This window comes from Periplaneta americana, chromosome 1 (genome assembly GCF_040183065.1).
Source record: "Periplaneta americana isolate PAMFEO1 chromosome 1, P.americana_PAMFEO1_priV1, whole genome shotgun sequence".
Classification (NCBI taxonomy): domain Eukaryota; kingdom Metazoa; phylum Arthropoda; class Insecta; order Blattodea; family Blattidae; genus Periplaneta; species Periplaneta americana.
In genome coordinates, this window is record NC_091117.1 from 73,477,422 (window position 1) to 73,497,742 (window position 20,321).

Here is a 20,321-nt window from a genome sequence, read left to right on the forward strand (position 1 = left end):
GCAATACAAGATATAAAATCTGCAGGAATCTATTCAAGACTGTGCAAACAATTGTATGAAACGTGGAAATTTTTACAAGTGGTTTGATATATTTAAGAATATGCCATTAGGAAAGTCCAGGAAAACAGAGAGGGTTTGGAATTGAACAGGTTACATCAGCTGCTTGTTCATGCAGATGACGTGAATATCTTAGGAGAAAATTCACAAACTATTAGGGAAAACACGGGAATTTTACTTAAAGCAAGTAAGGAGATAGGTTTGGAAGTAAATCCCGAAAAGACAAAGTATATGACTGTCTCGTGATCAGAACATAGTACGAAATGTAAGTATAAAAATGGGAAATTTACCCTTTGAAGAGGTGGAAAAATTCAAATATCTTGGAGCAACAGTAACAAATATAAATGACACTGAGAGGAAATTAAACACAGAATAAATATGAGAAATGCTTGTTTCTATTAGGCTGAGAAGCTTTTGTCATCTAGTCTGATTTAAAAAAAACTGAAAGTTAGAATTTATAAAACAGTTATATTATCGGATGTTCTGTATGGTTATGAAACTTTGACACTTTGAGAGAACAACAGAGGTTAAGGGTACTCGAGAATAAGGTGCTTAGGAAAATATTTGGGGCTAGGAGGGATGAAGTTAGGAGAAAGTTACACAACACAGAACTGCACGCATTGTATTCTTCACCTGACATAATTAAGAACATTACATCCAGACGTTTGAGATGGGCAGGTCATGTAGCATGTATGGGTGAATTAAAAAATGCGTATAATGTGTTAGTTGGGAGACCTGAGGGAAAAAGATCTTTGGGGAGGTTAAGACGTAGATGGGAGAAAAATATTAAAATGGATTTGAGGGAGGTGGGATATGATGAGACTGGATTAATCTTGCTGAGAACAGGGACCAAGGGCGGGCTTATGTGATGACAATGAACCTCCGAATTCTTTAAAAGCCATTTTTAAGTAAGTAAGAATGTGTGTTGTGGAAGAAGAGTGTCTAGGAAAACCAATTAACAGTTTCAACAGCAAAACTTGAAAAGAATATTGATAAGATGATTCAGAAAGAAAGGAGGGTAACTATTCAAGATATAGCATCATGATTTGTGGGGACTATGCATTCAATTGAGCATAAAAATCTAACCATTATTTGACTAAAGAAAATGAGTTTCTGAAAAGAATTATGATGTTTGATGAAACATGAATACATCATTTCGAGCTGAAATTTGTGAAAAAGAGCATTAATTGGAGGTATCCTTCCTCACTTGCTAATGAAAAAATCCTCATTTCAACTTTCTGCAGACAAAAATAATAATGATAATTTTGGAAGATCTATGGGCTACCATAATTTACCACGACTTTTTAGAAGACGTCATATAAACCAACCTCCTGAGATAGTGAAGGCAGAGCTACTTCAGACGTTGTGGAATGTAAAGAAGACAGGAAGGGTGTGTTTTCCTTCTTCAGGAAAACACTTGTCCACATAATATCCATACCATGGTCGAATGCATTGGCCACATTCTTCTTACAGAGCTCACATCTCTACATTAGACTATCACATGTTTGGTCCCATGAAAGAGTCCTTAGAGGAATCAAATTCGATTTTTAAAAAGTACAAAATTCTGTATGTCAAGATAAAGGTTTCTTCTCTGCAGGAATTGTAATGCTTCTAAAATGATGGAACAAATGTATACTTTTAGGGATGGAGGACATATTGAAAAATGAGAAAATGTGTATATTCCTGAAACAATACATACTGAATTATAACTTGTCTCTTCATATATTGAATGACCCACTAGCCTATCTTGTGCAGTAACTGGTAGCAACTGTTTATTTTTTACATAAATCTCTCAGATGATTTGTACATTTATATTTTCTTAATTTCGTTGTAAATAATTGCATAAACATTTCTAGATAAATGTATTTATTTTAAATAATATGTAGTAACACTATTTCAAAATTGTATTAAGGAAATTTATTTTTACACTTCTTATAATTAGCATTAAAAAAGTCACATGACAGTCCAAAAATTTTTGGCAGGCTGTCACTTTATAATTAGGTACTCATGAGGACCTAAGGGTATTGCTAAAGAACTATTAACACTAATTTCCAGTAACTGTCTACTTTCCGCAATGCTACACCACATTAATAATACATATATTATACTTCTCTACACATCACTGTCTCTGTTAAAAGTTCAGAGCAGGATAAATTTAATTAAACTTCATTAAAAGTATCAAGGAACTTTCCCCAACTTTTCATTTTATGTTCACTTTTAAAATATGAATATTATATTGCCTGCTACAGAATAAGCAACTGAAGGCACAAGACTTTTAAGGAATTTAATTTCTGGTGATCACTTTCACATGAATTTTGATGGTATGTATACTTTAAGTTTAAACCGAACTTAACTAAAATACAGTTGACTAGTTTCAGTTTAGTAAGAACCATCTTCAGAACTAGTGAAGTCCTTGCATCTCTCGGTTTCTACAGTTGTTTTGTTGGGGGAGTGCGTTTATGTTATGTAGTGTGGAGTGAAATAGTGTGTGTGTTCTGAAATTCAGCTGTGTATTGAGGATTTGTTGTGGGTGTCTTTTTATGTGTCTGTATATTTCGTACTGTTGTAGTGTGTTTGGTTTCTGGTTTTTCGGTTTGATATATAGAATTTCCATGTCTGTGTCTATGTTGCTATAGCTGTGGTTGGCGTTTGTGATGTGTTGTGTGATTTGGTTATGGCTGATGAGTTCTTTGTAACGTGTTTGAAATGTTCTTCCTGTCTGTCTGATGTAGAAGTTGTTGCAGCTATTGAATGTGAGTTTGTGTTGTCTGTGTGTTGAGATGCTTTTGTAGAGTGTTTTGTGTTCTGTCTGCGATCTTGTACTTTAATTTCCTGGATGAAGATGCTATCTTGTGTGTGTTTTTATTTTCGTATGTTAGTGTGATGTATTTTTTGTGTTCTTGTGTTTGTGTTGTGTTTCTATGTTTCTTGTTATTATGTTTTGTCTTTTTCATTATGTTGTCTATTATGTTGGGGTTGTATCCATTTTCTTGTGCTATGTATTTGGTGGTATGTATACTTTAAGTTTAAACCGAACTTAACTAAAACATTATTTCTACAACCATCGGAGTTTATTTGTACTGGTAATTTATTCAATCTCAGAATGAAGTTAGCTAATGTGTAAGAAAATAACAATAAAAAGTTATAAAGCAGATGCAAAACGCATTTCGTGTCTGATTCAATATCATTTAATAACAATACAACCAATTTCAAGAATAATGGGATTACTTTTTTTTTATCGGCTATTGTCTTACAGTATATCAAAATAAACAAAAAACAAGACATATTACTCACCTCGCCTGACGCAACAGCTTCTCCAGGAATAAACAGTTCAGGGTAGATGTTGTCGAGATACCACTTGAATGATTTACAGCCTAACTTTTTTCGTAGCTCCTTGCGAGATGACACATCACCATAATCTCCCTGGAAATATACAATAGAACAGGTTACCATGGGCTATTTAATTGTGCTAACTTCCCCAGTACCCAACTAGAAACCACTGAATAAAACAGTAATGATGTGAAAGGAGAGTGATGAAAAGATCAAATCTCCCCTACCTTTATCTCAAGGAAAATTAATGTTTTTCCCCTTGAGAAAATCACAAAAAAAAAAAAAACTGTAATCATATATTTAATGTTCCTCTGTTTATAACAGTAATTTTTGGTGCAAGAAAATAAAGTAAGATTGTATTTATGAGTGGAAAGTGAAGCACTTGAGGTGTAGTCGAATGTGATATTTCTACAAGAGAATAAAATCTATTTACTCTCATGTTGCATACAATATTTTATGCATTATCGATACTGGTATCTATATTATTTCCAACTAATGATTGAAGTAGACATAAACAAAACCAAAATGTATTACTCCGCAATCGCAAGGTAGTTACCAAAGCAGCCACCAAGGTACATTATTTTCAGCAAGTGAGCACGCAGGGCAGCCATCATCTGACATATAGCAGACAATATTTCAACACATTCATTAAACCAACCCGTAAAATGCTCACAGAGAGTTAACAACAAGACTTACATGATTTTAATAAAGTTAAAATATTATTAATATTGTAACTTTAATTCAAAACAAGAATGTAGCTTTTATTGTTACGACAATAATCACTTTCTATAATTGAATGTAAACACCCCCGTCAACAATGGGATTTCCACTCCACACAGTAACACAGTATTCGTTATTGCACTCCACAGACGACAATGACAATTTACTTGGATTATTGAGAACAACAATGTACTGCTAATCTTAACTAATGTTCACAAAGCACTATTTACAGTTCTCAGTTCACAGTTCGTTTGCCTTGGCTAGTTCTTCTAGCTCAGTCACTCGAGTTCACAGTATCTCGAACCCCAGACCTTCAGAGACAGTCCACTGAACTTCGAACTCAGGTCCCCCAACTGTGGTCCACTGCACTCAAACTCAGGACTTCCGGCTCCCAAAGTTACGGACACAACTCAAGTCGAACTCCGGTCTCGAAGCTGGCTTCACTGCTACACAAGACTGCCTTGCTGTCCAAAACTAGCAACGACTGCAACTAACTGCTTAAGTTCACTCGCGTGTCGTATTTATAACTAAACCATAGTTTCCGGAAAGTACGATGCTGGAAATTTCTACAGATACCCAGAAGATGGCGCCTCTCGATTTCTCTGGATTTCTCCCCTCAGTCGCAGGCGCATTACTTCCCCCTCTCTTCCGCGGTAGCTGTCTCTCCTTTCCTCTCTACGCCACAGCACATGCCCCAGGAAGCAGATGTGCACGCAACTTCATTTGCCGCGCCGAGCCACCGCCGACCTTGCACTCCTTCTGCCGGTCGCGAGATCGTATCCCGGCTGTCACAATATAATAATTAGATTCTACTTGCGGTAGTGTGTGAACTCTTATACCATTAATCGGAACTTGATAGCGGATCTATCCCCTCCATATCCGACACAACCACAACACTATAACACATGCTTCGTGTACTGACTGCTTTAACAATACAATACAATACTGTACAATGCAAAAATCGCTGAAGTCTGCCATGAACAAACTGTTGCGACTGATACATTGACCTCGATCTCAGATGGTGTGAGAAAGACGAAGTCGGGGATTCACAAGGCATCTTTCACGTGATCAAGGCATGCATCTCTCACGTTATTGTTCTCGGAATGCACACGCGCTAGAAGCAGAGGGGACACGAATTTTGTGCTGACATACATGGTGATTCAATAACTTTGGAATACAGGGATATCGAAGAATTTTCATTAGTTAGATATATGCGCGTTGATATCGAAGAATTCATTATTTCTCTACTGGGAATAGTGGATTTTCTTTTTCTGTAGATTCGTGATTAAATGTTATTCTTTGGAGAATTTCTTTAATTCTACAGAAATTTCAGGTTGGCAACACTGAATCTCGCACTGTGTTAACAGCTGTGCTGATGTGCTCTGTGAAGCTGCAGGTCACCTTGGGAGAACTTAATGCCTATTATGCATGTGCGTTGCCATAATACACGTTACAATGATTTATCATGCAATGTCTGAAACTACTAATATAAACATATTGTTTAAATCGTACCAAAGTGTGCTTATAAGCATGTTTAATTTACCCTTATTCTATGCATTTTATACATTTTATTATTTTAAAACGAACTATTTTAATGTGATGAAGAAGATGACAAGCATGAGCTTGTAGGCATTGTGCGTTCAATACCCAATCAGGAACCATCATGCCACGTACATTTATTTACATTTACTTCAATCTTTAGCTGGAAAGTGAGTAAACGAAAGTACGTAAGAATATTTTAATTTTAAATTACAGACCTATTCTTGGTAATGTATTGATTGTGAAGAAGTATTAAACGAATGAATGTGTAAATTTTATTGTTGGTAATGTATTGGTAGTCAAGGAGAAATTGATTTAATAGTTATTTATATAATAAGGATAAAAAGTAACTCATTTGTGCATGCATAAGAGATTTTTCTCGAGTTTAAAAATCTCACATGTAAAAAGATGAGTCACTTTGTGCTGTTGTAGCCTATACATAATTTTTTACATTCTCAAGAATTTCAAAATCAATCAATCAATCAATCAATCAATCAATCAATCAATCAATCAATCAATCAATCAATCAATCAATCAATCTTCTTAATGTATCCAGCTGTTTGCTGACAACATGAAGTCCACTATAGTCCACTGTAGTCTATTCAGTTGTTTTTCACGGGAAATGAGGGGTATTTTGATCGGTGTTCATTATTATAGATGCCTGTTGCTAGTAGCCAGAGTTCGATTGGTTTAAACATGCACTAAAACCAGATGTAAGTGCAAGTTTGAACCAATAAATTATTGAGATTTGCGATAAAATAATGAGTCTAGGAAATTGTATATTTAGTATGTAGAATTACATTTGTTTATAGATCTTTTGTTATATTATTAAGTTTTGTACTTGTGAACTATATCAATAAATCAATATGACAATATGACAATAGTAGCCAGAGTTGGGGTGTAGTCACTATATACTGCAGGGCTGTGTCTTCTGCAACTGGTACTGATGATTTTAATTTACTTCTTTTGTCGTTTATGGTTGGACAGTATATAAGAATGTGTTCCAGATCTTCATCATGATTATTACACCACAGACAAGTAGGATTATCAGAAATGTGAAATTGGCGTAGGTACAATTGTGTGACAATGTGACCTGTTCTGGCTCTTGTTAAAAATGTTTGAACATGTCTGGGCAAGTTTTTGTACATTTCCAGGTCATTTGGTTTCTTTTGTACAGACTGTAAAATTTTTCCTTTGTCAGAAGAGAGCTAATTGTTGAGCCATAGGTTTATAAAATGAGACTTTACTGAAGCAAAAGCACTGGATAGAGATATCACTTCAAGAGATCTTGGTTGCAAATATGTTGTCTGTTTTGCAATATTATCGACTTTCTCGTTTCCAGGTATACCACAATGACTAGGTATCCATTGAAATGTAATTTCCTTTTGGAGTTTTTTTTTTTTTTTTTTTAGTTTATCCAGTTGTTTCTGAATTGGAATAATTCTATGTGCGTACAGGTTTGGTACATATTTAATTATATTAAATATAGCCCCCTTGGAGTCGGTAAGTATGCAAATAAGCAGTGAAAAATATAGTGGGACTGCGTTGGTGTTAATGCAGCTTCTGTGGGTACCAATACCTCTTTGTTACTTAATAACTTAAACAACAAGTTTAAGCCCCCTCACCACGACAAGATAAGTACCCCCGAAGAAGCAAAATTATAAAAGAATATGGAGATTAATTTTTACTGCAGTATGTGGTAAAACAAACAACACTGAAATTATCGCTCATCTGGTTTCCATGTTTCCCCAGCAACCAAGTATTTATTTATTTTATGATAGTTAGACATATTGCATATTCAGTGTTGGGGTTAGTGCTGTTATTATGGTTCTCACAACAGAAGAGAAGATGTTTATCATTGAGCATTATTTCCGATCATACAGAGTGGGGCATCAGAATCGGCTGAGCTTGTGCCATGTTAAAGAGCAGTACCAGGAGTGATTTAATAATGTTGTTGTTGTTGTTTTCTAATGCCAGGCGTTTGACAATAAAGTCATTTGACTCTTGCACTCCAATATTTTTCAAAGATATTATCATGACCAGCCACTGAAGCACAGATTTTGAGGTGTTCCGAATCCATTTCTTGGTTTGAGTTGCACAATGGGCAGTTAGGGGACTGATATATTCCAATTCTATGCAGGTGCTTGGCCAAACAATCATGGCCTGTTGCCAATCTAAATGCAGCTACAGACGATTTGCGTGGTAAATCGGGAATTAACTGTGGATTATGATGCAGAGAGTTCCATTTTTTCCCTTGAGATTGTGTTATCAAATTTTGTTTGTTGAAGTCTAAGTATGAATCTTTAATAAATCTTTTCACACAGTAATACATAGATTTAGTAACAGGTCTGTAAGTAGCAGTGCTGCCCTTCTTTGCTAAAGCATCCACATTCTCGTTTCCCAGGATTTCACAATGGGATGGTATCCATTGGAATACAATTCTTTTATTCTAATTATTTCTGCTGTTTGAGATGAAGGTGTGTGTTCAGAGACTATTGATAGAATAGCTGCTTTGGAGTCTGACAATATAACTGCATTCTTAAATTTATTGATGTGGCATAGAAGATTCCTGAGACTTTTACTTATTGCAACGATTTCTCCATCAAAACTTGTTGTCCCATATCCAAGAGATCTATAAAGTGAAAAGAGACAGCACATAACACCTGCACCGGCACCTTGTTCTCTGGAGATCAAGGATCCGTCGGTGTATAAATGAAGCCAGTTTCGTGGAGGGTACCTAATATTAATTGTCTCTAAAGACAATTGTTTCATTATTTCAGTGTTTACTTCTGATTTCAGTATTTCTTCTGTTAAATTTAGATTATATTCTATATTTAATAGAGTTAAAGGGTTTGGTTTAATTTGTAAGTTTTCTTTTAAATCCAGGATATTGATTTTCTGTTTTAATTCTTGATTTAATAATGTGGCACCAAATAACACAACAATGTTAGCTGTTGTCGAGAAGTTACATCGTACAGGATTAGTCTTATGTCACCTTGCATGTTATAATGATTTATCTTATTTTCAGAGCATGTTTGTAATTTCAGTACTTTATATGACCGGAAATAATGCATGACGATAAACCCTTCTCCTCTGCTGTGAGAACCATAATTGCAGCACTAACTCCAACAATGAATATGCAATATGTCAAACTAGCATATAAAATAAATAAATACTTGGTTGCTGAGGAAACATGGACAGCAGATGAGTGACAAATTCAATGTTGTTTGTTTTGCCGCATACTGTAGTTCTGAAGAATATTGAAATGGCAATAGAAGTGTGCATCTAAGGCCAGTTGCTGTGATTGGTTTGGTTAGCATTCATTTGTTTGTGGCCATTCATTTTTACAGTGACAGAAGTTTAGAGAATTATAATTTAATTAACATTAGCCAGGAAAGTGATGAAAATAGTGTAATAGATATTCTACGCTGATATAAAGGAATCGGCAAATAAATAATTTTAGGTTATAACTCCTTCGTGAAAAGTTTAGACTTCAATATAAAAAAAAGAGTATGAAAAATTTGTGAATTGGTAGCAGGAAAAAAAAGTCCAGAAGATGTTAGATTAAGTTCTTCTTGCTTACCTTGGTGAAAAATCTAAAATTTATAAGTTTTCAACCCTGTGGTAGAAGTTTTCTACATTAAAGTCAACTTTAGCTGTGAAGGAAAATACAGATTAAGTAATTGCCTTACAGCGAAAGCCTTCATGATAAGTACTGTATGCGAGGAAATAGCACTACTTTGGAGTAGATCTAATATTAAATTATTCATACCTACCAGATCATTACCGATGCGCTGATAATAGTATTTCGCATATTCATCCAGCCAGACTTCTGATAATCTGACAGAATTCCTTTTAAGTACATTCACTCCTGATCTCCACTTGTAGGGCGATCTCTTTCTGAAGATGTGACCAACATGAGAGCAGGGAACGATCTCCAATGTACCGCCACACATCCATGTCTACAGAAGAAAAGAGATTATGCTCGTTATTAACATGCAGTGATTATATAACAGATATAAATAGTACAAAAATAGGTTATCTGGAAGCATGAGGAACAAAATTAATTGTATTTCAATATTTTTCTATATTCAGCAGCTACATACTTCGAAAATAACGTTAGTGCATTTTATCAGAAAAGATGATAAAAGCTTTGGAAAAAACCCAACCAGGTGATTGATTGGCCAAAGTGGAAAAAACCCAACCAGGTGATTGATTGGCCAAAGTGGAATTCGAAGCCATGCCAGAATGTAGTTTCGAATCACCAGTTCCACTCGCAACTCTCAGATTTCTGCCAGTGGTTTCTATGTCATTTGCGAGTTTATTCTGCCAAATAAAAATGAATACAACCAGTGATTCTGATTCGGACTGCATAGCCATTTATATATATATATATATATATATATATATATATATATATATATATATAATGTTCCATGAATCAATTATTAAAATAATTATTATAATCATCGAAGTGCAACATTTTCAGATAAATTAACTCGTATTGTGTGACAAAGGGACCAGTTGAATTGGAAGCAACTTGCTATTGTAGGTTTTTGTCATCAGTTTGTGGTTAAATTACAAACCTGTCAACTTCCATGCCTAATGTGCGAGTCATCTTCATCCATATGATGACGACATTCAAGCCAATGACTCATTACAGAAAATACTTATAAAATGTTTGTGGTTGTTTAGTCTCATACTGCTTAATAAATTTAACAATACTCGAAGGCTGTACTGTACATACCGACAATGGCCAATGCATTTGAGGCATTGCTACACAAAAAAAATCCTTCTTAATCTTACACTGTTTACTAACACACTACTGGTGTTGAAAACATTTTATTGAACGAATTTATGTTGTTCCATCAAAGGATAATGCGCTTCTGACATTATTGCCACATAAAAAAATAAATATCCTTCTGAAGGAAGAAAAAAGTTCCTATCCAGAATATTCAGGGCTTCCAGAATGAGCTTTGGGGACCACCAGGGGTCCAGAACCTCTCTCTCTCTCTCTCTCTCTCTCTCTCTCTCTCTCTCTCTCTCTCTTGTATGGAGGAGGGACTCCAAAGTTTGCACTGAAACTAAGGATTATTGTTATTACCACTCCTATTCTGTGAATAATTGGGTAGCCAAACGGCCATGCTCTTATACAAGTACAGCAAGCCGCAACATGAACTGAACCTGAGCTATGGTATGGAGGATGATATGTCTTCAATCAGAGGATACTATTCAGTATAATGAGAAAATAAAAATATTATGGCTGTTTGACTGACGTTTTACTTTGTAACCAAAATGGCGGACTAAACATGTTTACACTATTTTCAATAATAGAACATCTATTAGATTATGTACAATACCTTGAATGAAAGCTCCAGGTTTTCACCTCCCCAGATGTCAAAACCACTATCATATGTACCAAGTTTTTCGAAGAAAGCTTTATCAATGCTGAACAAGCCACCAGCCATTGTAGGACTCCAGACAGGCTCTGCTGGGTTCTTGTGTTTCTTGCGCTCTCTCTCAGGAACTGCATGCCAGTTGAACTATAGGCATACAAATTTAATTTTACTGTTGCAGAAAATAATGTTATAATAAGCTAAATTTAAACCTCACACTGAACTTATATGTAGTAATGAAGTAATGACTATACAATTTTAATAATATAAAAATATTTATTAACAATTTTGTATCAGGTGGATTTTAGTTGCAGCACATTATTTTAATAGTTAATTCTAGTGTAAGATCTATGAGCATCCATTCTAATTGTTTTGTTTACCTAATTTTTGTACAATTTATATTTAATTAAAACATATTGAATTTTGTTTAATACATACTGCATGAACTGTTAAGATAATGATTGTTCTTAACTTTTTTTTTTTTTTTTGTATTTCTGACACAAAACAATATGGAAATAGAATAAATAAAGTATTAAATTTCGTTTAAGGTGATTTATTATATTATTCACTTAATATTTATTTTGAGAAATAAAATATTGAATAATTATACTTAAGATTTTTTTATTATTTTATAATAGGGCACTTTATGAACTTTTTTTAACTTTGCCAGTTTTAAAATAATTACAAAAACTATATCATAATCTTCTGTATCAAATATTTTAACTTAAATTTTCTTCCTGCATTCTTGAATTTTGTAGTAGAATAAAACACACTGCTAATAAACATACAATGTACACTCATTTATCTTAATAAAGAATTGTCAAACATTTTTTTCCGAGAAACAAAAAGCAACACACAATTCTTTTCTATTTTAGCCGAAACATTCGTTCTTGGCTGGTCCTCTATTATTCACACAAGAAAAAGTCTGTGAAATTCACTATTCCACGAAATGTGACAAATAATTTATATTAATTAATGATTTTATTAACTTTTGTCTACTGTTTGATACCTATTCGATTGTAAATTTTATTCGAAAGAATTCATGAAACTTAGACTCACAGACAGTCAATTAAAGAAGTGTGCAACTTTCTCCATTGATCAAAAACGACCTTCTCTGCTGTAAGTAACTTTTGCAGATAACTGAATGTGTACAATAAATAACATTAACTTTGTTACAGTATATGAATGTTTTATTTATTTATTTCTTATTTTAGTTGTCTGCAAATGTCTAACATAATTTGTAATGTTTTGAAGAACATTTTTATAACATTTAATAATTTTATTCTAACACTAGAAAATTCTCCTGGAACATTATGAACATAACAGAGGTTAATTATGGGTAATGCTATTGCTGTTATATTTTTTACTTTTGTTAATTGTGTTAACTGAAGTAATTTATGCCAATTATCACCGCCACTACATTAATGTTTTGTCATAAAATTAACTACGTTAATTAACAGAGCATTTTATAATAAAGAGTTCTGTCAACATTAATTACAGACTTCATTAACATTTCTAAATGTAAATAACATACACATAACCAGTAACCATAATGATATTGCATTTTCATAACACATTGAAGCTTTAACGCCTTCTCATAAAGCTGGCATAACATCAATTAGCAACAGAAAATGTCAGCATTAAGTAGAATCATGATAAAGAGAGGTTTAAATAGAAAATTAATAATTTTATAAAGATGATAAATGAAACATTAATCAATAATTTGCTTTTGTTAAAGAACATTTATTTTTAAACCTGTAATTATATATAATTTTCATATTGTAATCATGATAGCTTGAATAATACGCATAATTATTCAAATTATTTGATAACACTACATCATACATCATTTTTAAGAAAATGTCTTAATTATCATAGATCAATTCATAAGATTAAGATTCATTAAGATTTCTTCTACTAAGTTATGTTGCAGAAAGAAGGGAGATTTAGTCACCTTGGATGTTTTTAATTATCATACTTCATTTTACGAGAAAATATTATCTAGATTAGGGCTGTCCAACTGACAGGAACCATATATGGCTCATAAGACACAGTCGGATAGCCCTTGTGGAACTGGGGAATTCTTTTTTGCTATAATATTTTTAAAATAACTAAGAATTATAAACAAAAAAATATATATATCAAATGAGAAAAAACATATAAGTTTGTATATTTAGAGTGTTGCCAATCTTAACATAGGATTATTAGTCTCAGTACCATGCAACAAAATTTATTCATGATAATGCACAAGAAAATCATAATTTTGCTGCAGGAACTAGTTAATGCTGAATATTGGCATGAATGTTGTTACATTTATAATATTATTCAAGTAATCTGTTGTTTTCATTCCAGTAAATGTTTAATTTTTATTATTTTTTTAACATAAAACATAATGATAAATTAATACTGTTTGACAGTGTCATTCCCATATAAACAGAAAGAAAATTTTCGATATGCATAACATTGCCTAAACATATTATGTGCGACAATTTAAATTTATGAGTTTCATACAAATAATTTACTCAGTTTCTTTTTAATTGGACAGCCATTATGGTGTAGATGTAATAATCTGTTATTATCACATACAAACTTAAAGTTCCATTCTCTAAATGAGTGTAATATTTCTTACCTTACAGCTGTTGAAAAATGCTCCAAGCAGATACAGACATGTCACATGCATCTTAACGACTACTTACTACCCAATAGTCATCATTTATGATCTGTATGCTTACAACTATTTAAAGAAACAATCCCATAGAGAATAACATTCGTAGATACTGGTAGTACGCAAATGTCAAATGACGAAACTATGTTAGTCATTTCCAATAAATATTATGTAGTACTATAGCATTTCAAGAACTTAATCTAGCTTCAACATAACTGTAGCAAATAAGGTTACACTATCTGAAATGTAACTGGAAACAGAACATAAGGAATAACTTTCCAGAATTATGCATTTAATATCTTATGTAGCTACATATATTTCATCGAATTTAAAAAATTGAAATATATATCTTGTTTTAGTCGAAAATTTCTTCACATAAAGATAAAAACATTGTACTCGGATTAAAAATAACCTTGAAATGAAGCAACAAGTGAAAGTACAATGTAATTTTTCTAGACAATGGCTCTTCATTCATTTCAAATTCTATTAAAAAAAAAAAAAACTCACTGTAATGTATGTATAGTGAGGGACATAGACATAATTGTTGAGCAGGCGAAAATGTTTCAAGATCTGTAGCTAGGTTCATAAGGCGCTATAGATTTAATTCCTTGTCAGCATAGATAAATAGGCTTACTATGTATTTAAATAGGAAAGCAAAGCGAATATCTCGTCAACATATGACTGAAAACTTTCGGCTCGGAGCATGTGCAGTGTGGCATTCTTTGACTTAGAAAAAACTCGAGTCACTCAACTATTATGTCCCTCATTGTAGAGCAAGATATTATTTTTTAATCTTGGTGATAGATATATTTTGTAAAAAATTACAAGTATTTGACAGCCTGGGAATTACTTAAAATCTAATCAACATTATCTTACAGGAGATTAATTTAAATGAATGATTAATTTACGACTAAAATTGTGTTTAAAGAAAACAGCAGCAAACATCTTCTAATAGTTACTTTTCGTGCAGTAAAACATCTCTCATCAGCGATTGAATAATAAATCTCACAAATACCAATTATATTCCTAACTAGTGCTTCATCCATCAGAAGAGACGTTAACTTTTGATGATGAACCCTTGAACGAATTTTGTCGCTTACACAATTAAACAATTTTTATCCAGCATGTCTGCACTTACATTTAATGTTTCTACAAAAGATAAATAGTTACTTTTCGTGCAGTAAAACATCTCTCATCAGCGATTGAATAATAAATCTCACAAATACCAATTATATTCCTAACTAGTGCTTCGTCCATCAGAAGAGACGTTAACTTTTGATGATGAACCCTTGAACGAATTTTGTCACTTACACAATTAAACAATTTTTATCCAGCATGTCTGCACTTACATTTAATGTTTCTACAAAAGATAAAGTGGACCTATAATTTCTTTGGTTTGTTTACTTATATTACAAACTTAAGTGTTTGTTGTCTCTACTCTTTCAAATATAAGTAATCCATCTAAACATAATATTTTATTAATTCTGATTTTAGAATATGTTATTCATGGAAAAGAGGAAAGAACGGAATATTAAGAAGAAAAAACGTATTAGAGAACGAGATAAAAAGAAGAATATGAGAATGGTTAAGATGGAGAACATGAGTCTCAGAAGCACTAAACATTTCAAGACAAGAGAGACTATCATTAGAAACTAAACTGAAGAGAGTTCATTCTCCTTCTTGATTGTTAGGCTGAATAAGCAGTCTCATGTTGAATTATTAACTCTCACCAAGCAAATTCCCAATAGCTGTATGAGAGTCCGTTCTAACAATTTTCACGTGAAGTAAGTTATTTGTTTTGTCAGTTGTGATAATTTGTGGTATTTTCTAATGTCTGCATCATTATTGTGATCGTGATATCTTCTAATTGCAGAGCATTTTGACCCTAATATACGATTCTTCTATAAAGTGCTCTCCAATAGTGCAACAGAAAATTTAGTCAGAAGTTAGCTGATGTCCAAATTCGAAGTAGGCAAATTATTCACAATAGTAATCATATCTGAACAAGAAACCAGGTTTGAAAGGCATGTTGGTCCGACAAGTTAACAAATTTAAAGAAACCAGGTGCTAACTGAAGACAGACTACATGAAATAGGAGCTGGGTTGTAATAAAGTCTTACAGTTTACAACAGGATACTGATAATTCATATCCACTATCTGTACACTTGGTCAAAATGAAAGTGGCTGGCATCTGAGAAATTAAGTTCGAATCAGGTACTACCGTGAGTGCTCGAGACAGCCAAGCTTGGTTCAAAAGATTGCGTATATTCTTCTAGTAGTTATAATGGGGAATACAACTATTAATCACTAAAATATTCCAAGAAAATAATTTATATACAAGATTTAAAACAGACAGATCGTTCAGTGTGTTTGAACAGTGAATATTGTAACACAAACACTATGTACTGTATAACAGGTTCTCAAGTGGAGTACGACCATTGCTCGTTACAATGCCATTCTGACTGCTGTAAAACTCTTAGCATAGTTGGTAGAGCATTAGCTAAAAGTTCGTGAGGTTGCAAGTTAAAATCTTCGTGGAGTTACTACACTTATTTTTTTGTTGCCTTTTAAATGCATCAGTGAAAATATAACAGGTTTTCGTCATTTTTTTTTATCCTTAGAATATTTTCGCTTTATTATTTTTTTCGTGTTAATAGAAACTTATGACGCTAGATGGAAGTAACACTAAAGACGACAATTAGGGGCTTTCATATTAAAATGCTGTGTTAATTATTTTATTAATCCCTGCTGCTTTGCACTCTATTGCCTAAGGAACATTCAGTAAATATGTTGATGGTTAAATAATTGGCAATAATTAATTTGCAAGTTTTGCTACAGGGAATATGATTATTATACTAATCTAAATCCGTGATCATCAGGGCCTTACTTACTTACAAATGGCTTTTAAGGAACCCGAAGATTCATTGCCGCCCTTACATAAGCCCGCCAGCGGTCCCTATCCTGTGCAAGATTAATCCAGTCTCTATCATCATACCCCACCTCCCTCAAATCCATTTTAATATTATCCTCCCATCTACGTCTCGGCCTCCCTAAAGGTCTTTTTCCCTCCGGTCTCCCAACTAACACTCTATATGCATTTCTGGATTCGCCCATATGTGCTACATGTCCTGCCCATTTCAAACGTCTGGATTTAATGTTCCTAATTATGTCAGGTGAAGAATACAATGCGTGCAGTTCTGTGTTGTGTAACTTTCTCCATTCTCCTGTAACTTCATCCCGCTTAGCCCCAAATATTTTCCTTAGCACCTTATTCTCAAACACCCTGAACCTATGTTCCTCTCTCAGAGTGAGAGTCCAAGTTTCACAACCATACAGAACAACCGGTAATATAACTGTTTTATAAATTCTAACTTTCAGATTTTTCGACAGCAGACTGGATGATAAGAGCTTCTCAACCGAATAATAACACGCATTTCCCATATTTATTCTGCGTTTAATTTCCTCCCGAGTGTCATTTATATTTGTTACTGTTGCTCCAAGATATTTGAATTTTTCCACCTCTTCGAAGGATAAATCTCCAATTTTTATATTTCCATTTCGTACAATATTCTGGTCACGAGACATAATCATATACTTTGTCTTTTCGGGATTTACTTCCAAACCGATCGCTCTACTTGCTTCAAGTAAAATTTCCGTGTTTTCCCTAATCGTTTGTGTATTTTCTCCTAACATATTCACGTCATCCGCATAGACAAGAAGCTGATGTAACCCGTTCAATTCCAAACCCTGCCTGTTATCCTGAACTTTCCTAATGGCATATTCTAGCGCGAAGTTAAAAAGTAAAGGTGATAGTGCATCTCCCTGCTTTAGCCCGCAGTGAATTGGAAAAGCATCAGATAGAAACTGACCTATATGGACTCTGCTATATGTTTCACTGAGACACATTTTAATTAATCGAACTAGTTTCTTGGGAATACCAAATTCAATAAGAATATCATATAATACTTCCCTCTTAACCGAGTCATAAGCCTTTTTGAAATCTATGAATAACTGATGTACTGTACCCTTATACTCCCATTTTTTCTCCATTATCTGTCGAATACAAAAAATCTGATCAATAGTCGATCTATTACGCCGAAAACCGCACTGATGATCCCCAATAATTTCATCTACGTACGGAGTTAATCTTCTCAAAAGAATATTGGACAAAATTTTGTACGACGTCAACAAAAGTGATATTCCTCGAAAGTTACCACAGTTGGTTTTGTCCCCCTTTTTAAAAATAGGTACAATTATGGACTCCTTCCATTGTTCTGGTACAATTTCCTTTTCCCAAATAACAAGTACAAGTTTATAAATTTCGCTATATAATGCACTCCCACCCTCTTGTATTAATTCTGCTGGAATTTGATCGATACCTGGAGACTTGTACTTTTTCAGATTTTCTATCCCAATTTCGACTTCTGAAAGCGTGGGTTCGGGTATAAATGGCTCAGCAGTTTGTATTTCAATTTCGTCCCGATCATTTCTATTTGGCCTATGTACATTTAGTAGTTGCGCAAAATAGTTTTTCCATCTGTTTAGGATTGATGGAGAGTCTGCAAGCAAGTCACCATTCTCATCCTTGATCACGTTTACCCTTGGCTGATATCCGTTCTTAAATTCCTTTATACCCTTATATAAATCTCGAATGTTTTTATTCTTACTATTTGTTTCTACCTCAGTCAGTTTTCCCTTCAAGTAACCTCTCTTTTTATTCCTAAGTGTACGACTTGCTTCCCGTCTTTCATTGATCATCAGGGCCTAAACGTAGTAATTGTAAACAAGAAGAAAAACCATAATTCTGAAGACAAAATAACTTGTATCCTGATTTCCTGCAATTATAACCACAAATTTTCACGAATTTTGTAATTATCTGTAATTAACATGAATTAACATAAGCAAAATTATTTGATTATATTACAATAAAAGGAGTTGTAAAAAATAAAAGGACAAAACAAAAAATTCACTACGAAGAATCAAAGCATGCTGTGGAGGTAGCCCAAATCAGCGCCTTGTATTATGGAGTTAACTAAAGCGGCGCACGGAGATTTACGGTAGTGAACTGCGTGCTCACCCGAAGAAACTTAGAAAATTTTCACTGCTCAAGAGACCGGCCACTTTCATTTTGACCAAGTGTACATGCAACATTCTTAAAATTTAAGCCATATACAGTATTAAGGATATACATAAATTTCAATATAATTGAAGAATGAAAGATAGACATCCTGAGAAAAATTCTGACAATCACTGCAGAAAAATTTCTCCACGTAAATGAAAGTCTCTATAAGGGTTTCATAGAATGTGGATATCAGAACATCTTCAAGTATCTACTAAAGTGTTGAAAGTACATCTCCTAGATCTCTCATGCAATCAACAAATTATTATGTGCAGAAAGTTTCTATGAAGACCAGTCTGGGTAGTAATGTTCTGTCAGCTTAATGATGGCAGTGCAAAGTGCCTGGCCCAAGGAAGCTGAGTGGTAAAGGGTGGAGTGGGACTGGGCTGCATGCACTGATCTGTCAGTACATCGGTGTACGACCATTCACTGCCCAACAACAGATTTTGTTAAGTAGAGATTGAAGTCAGAACAGTCTTCATAGGAAGTCTCTATATGTGACAATTAACTAGGAGTTAATGCAATACCCATTCATTAGTCTATGGTCAAGTAGATAAATATCCCGTTCCCGTTTTTAAGAAACAATGTGTCAAGTCCCAGCCAAATTACCATAAGAATAATGTAATTAATTCTTGCTTTTAAAGAAACTGGTTTAAGAAAAATACGGCTTTTAAGGAATACTTTTCAAGTGGATTTTGAGATAATGAAGCCCGAAATATCGAATCGACTTTCAGTAATCAATAGTGTGTGACAGTGCATCTGAATCGATAGTAATGTGGAACCATGCAGCAGCATTATTATTTATAGTTCTTTATGGTCTTACCACAGTCTAGTATATACAGTCACGAAGCTGAGTTGATGAGGGTACTAGGAACAATAGACTGTGTCGGTACTGTTTCACCATTGTATGTGATGAGGCAATAGTAGCGATTCTAATGGTTAGCAACTATCTATGGATACATATTCCCTACGTATTGAGCTTCGTGACTGTGTATACAAGACTGTGGTCTTACTTTGCATTGCTTTCACAGAGTGGTTGCTTTGCTTGCTCTGTTCTCGAGAGTTGTGTGGATCTTGTTTCCAAGTTTACGCTCTTTATGCATCGTAATAATGGTGACTAAACGGAAGAACTTAACTATCAGACGGAATGTGAAAATAATAACAGATTCAAGGCTAATCCTTAAATAACACTATCACAGGAGAAAAGGCATGGTTTGTCACCTACTTTACTATGAGGAATAATGAAGAAGAAGAAATTTTCAATGCTGAGTTTCAATGTGGTTCAGGTTCAACCAAATGGAAAAACATTTGTGCCCCACCATTTGAAGAGTTAGAAAATATTATAATGAAATGTATTGTAAATAATAATTGTAGGCCTAATTAAATAATTATAATGTTTGGTATATAACACACATTAGTACTGTTAATGACCATGATTCACATTGAGGCATTCGGCTTGCTCGTGGGTGTTCGAGGAACTATACTACCGGTAGTT

General features: G+C 33.8%; 1 protein-coding gene across 3 annotated transcripts in view; it reads right to left on the reverse strand.

The window, feature by feature from the left end:
* The window catches only part of Pgant9 (polypeptide N-acetylgalactosaminyltransferase 9), a 1,578,943-nt gene that overhangs the window by 42,643 nt on the left and 1,515,979 nt on the right, over positions 1 to 20,321 (reverse strand). For all 3 annotated transcript variants that reach the window (XM_069821982.1, XM_069821989.1, XM_069821973.1), the window contains exons 10-12: positions 11,007 to 11,189; positions 9,423 to 9,608; positions 3,352 to 3,480 (exon numbers count right to left, since the gene is read on the reverse strand). In XM_069821982.1, the coding sequence (XP_069678083.1) occupies positions 3,352 to 3,480; positions 9,423 to 9,608; positions 11,007 to 11,189 (498 nt within the window). The remainder of the gene's footprint in view (positions 1 to 3,351; positions 3,481 to 9,422; positions 9,609 to 11,006; positions 11,190 to 20,321) is intronic.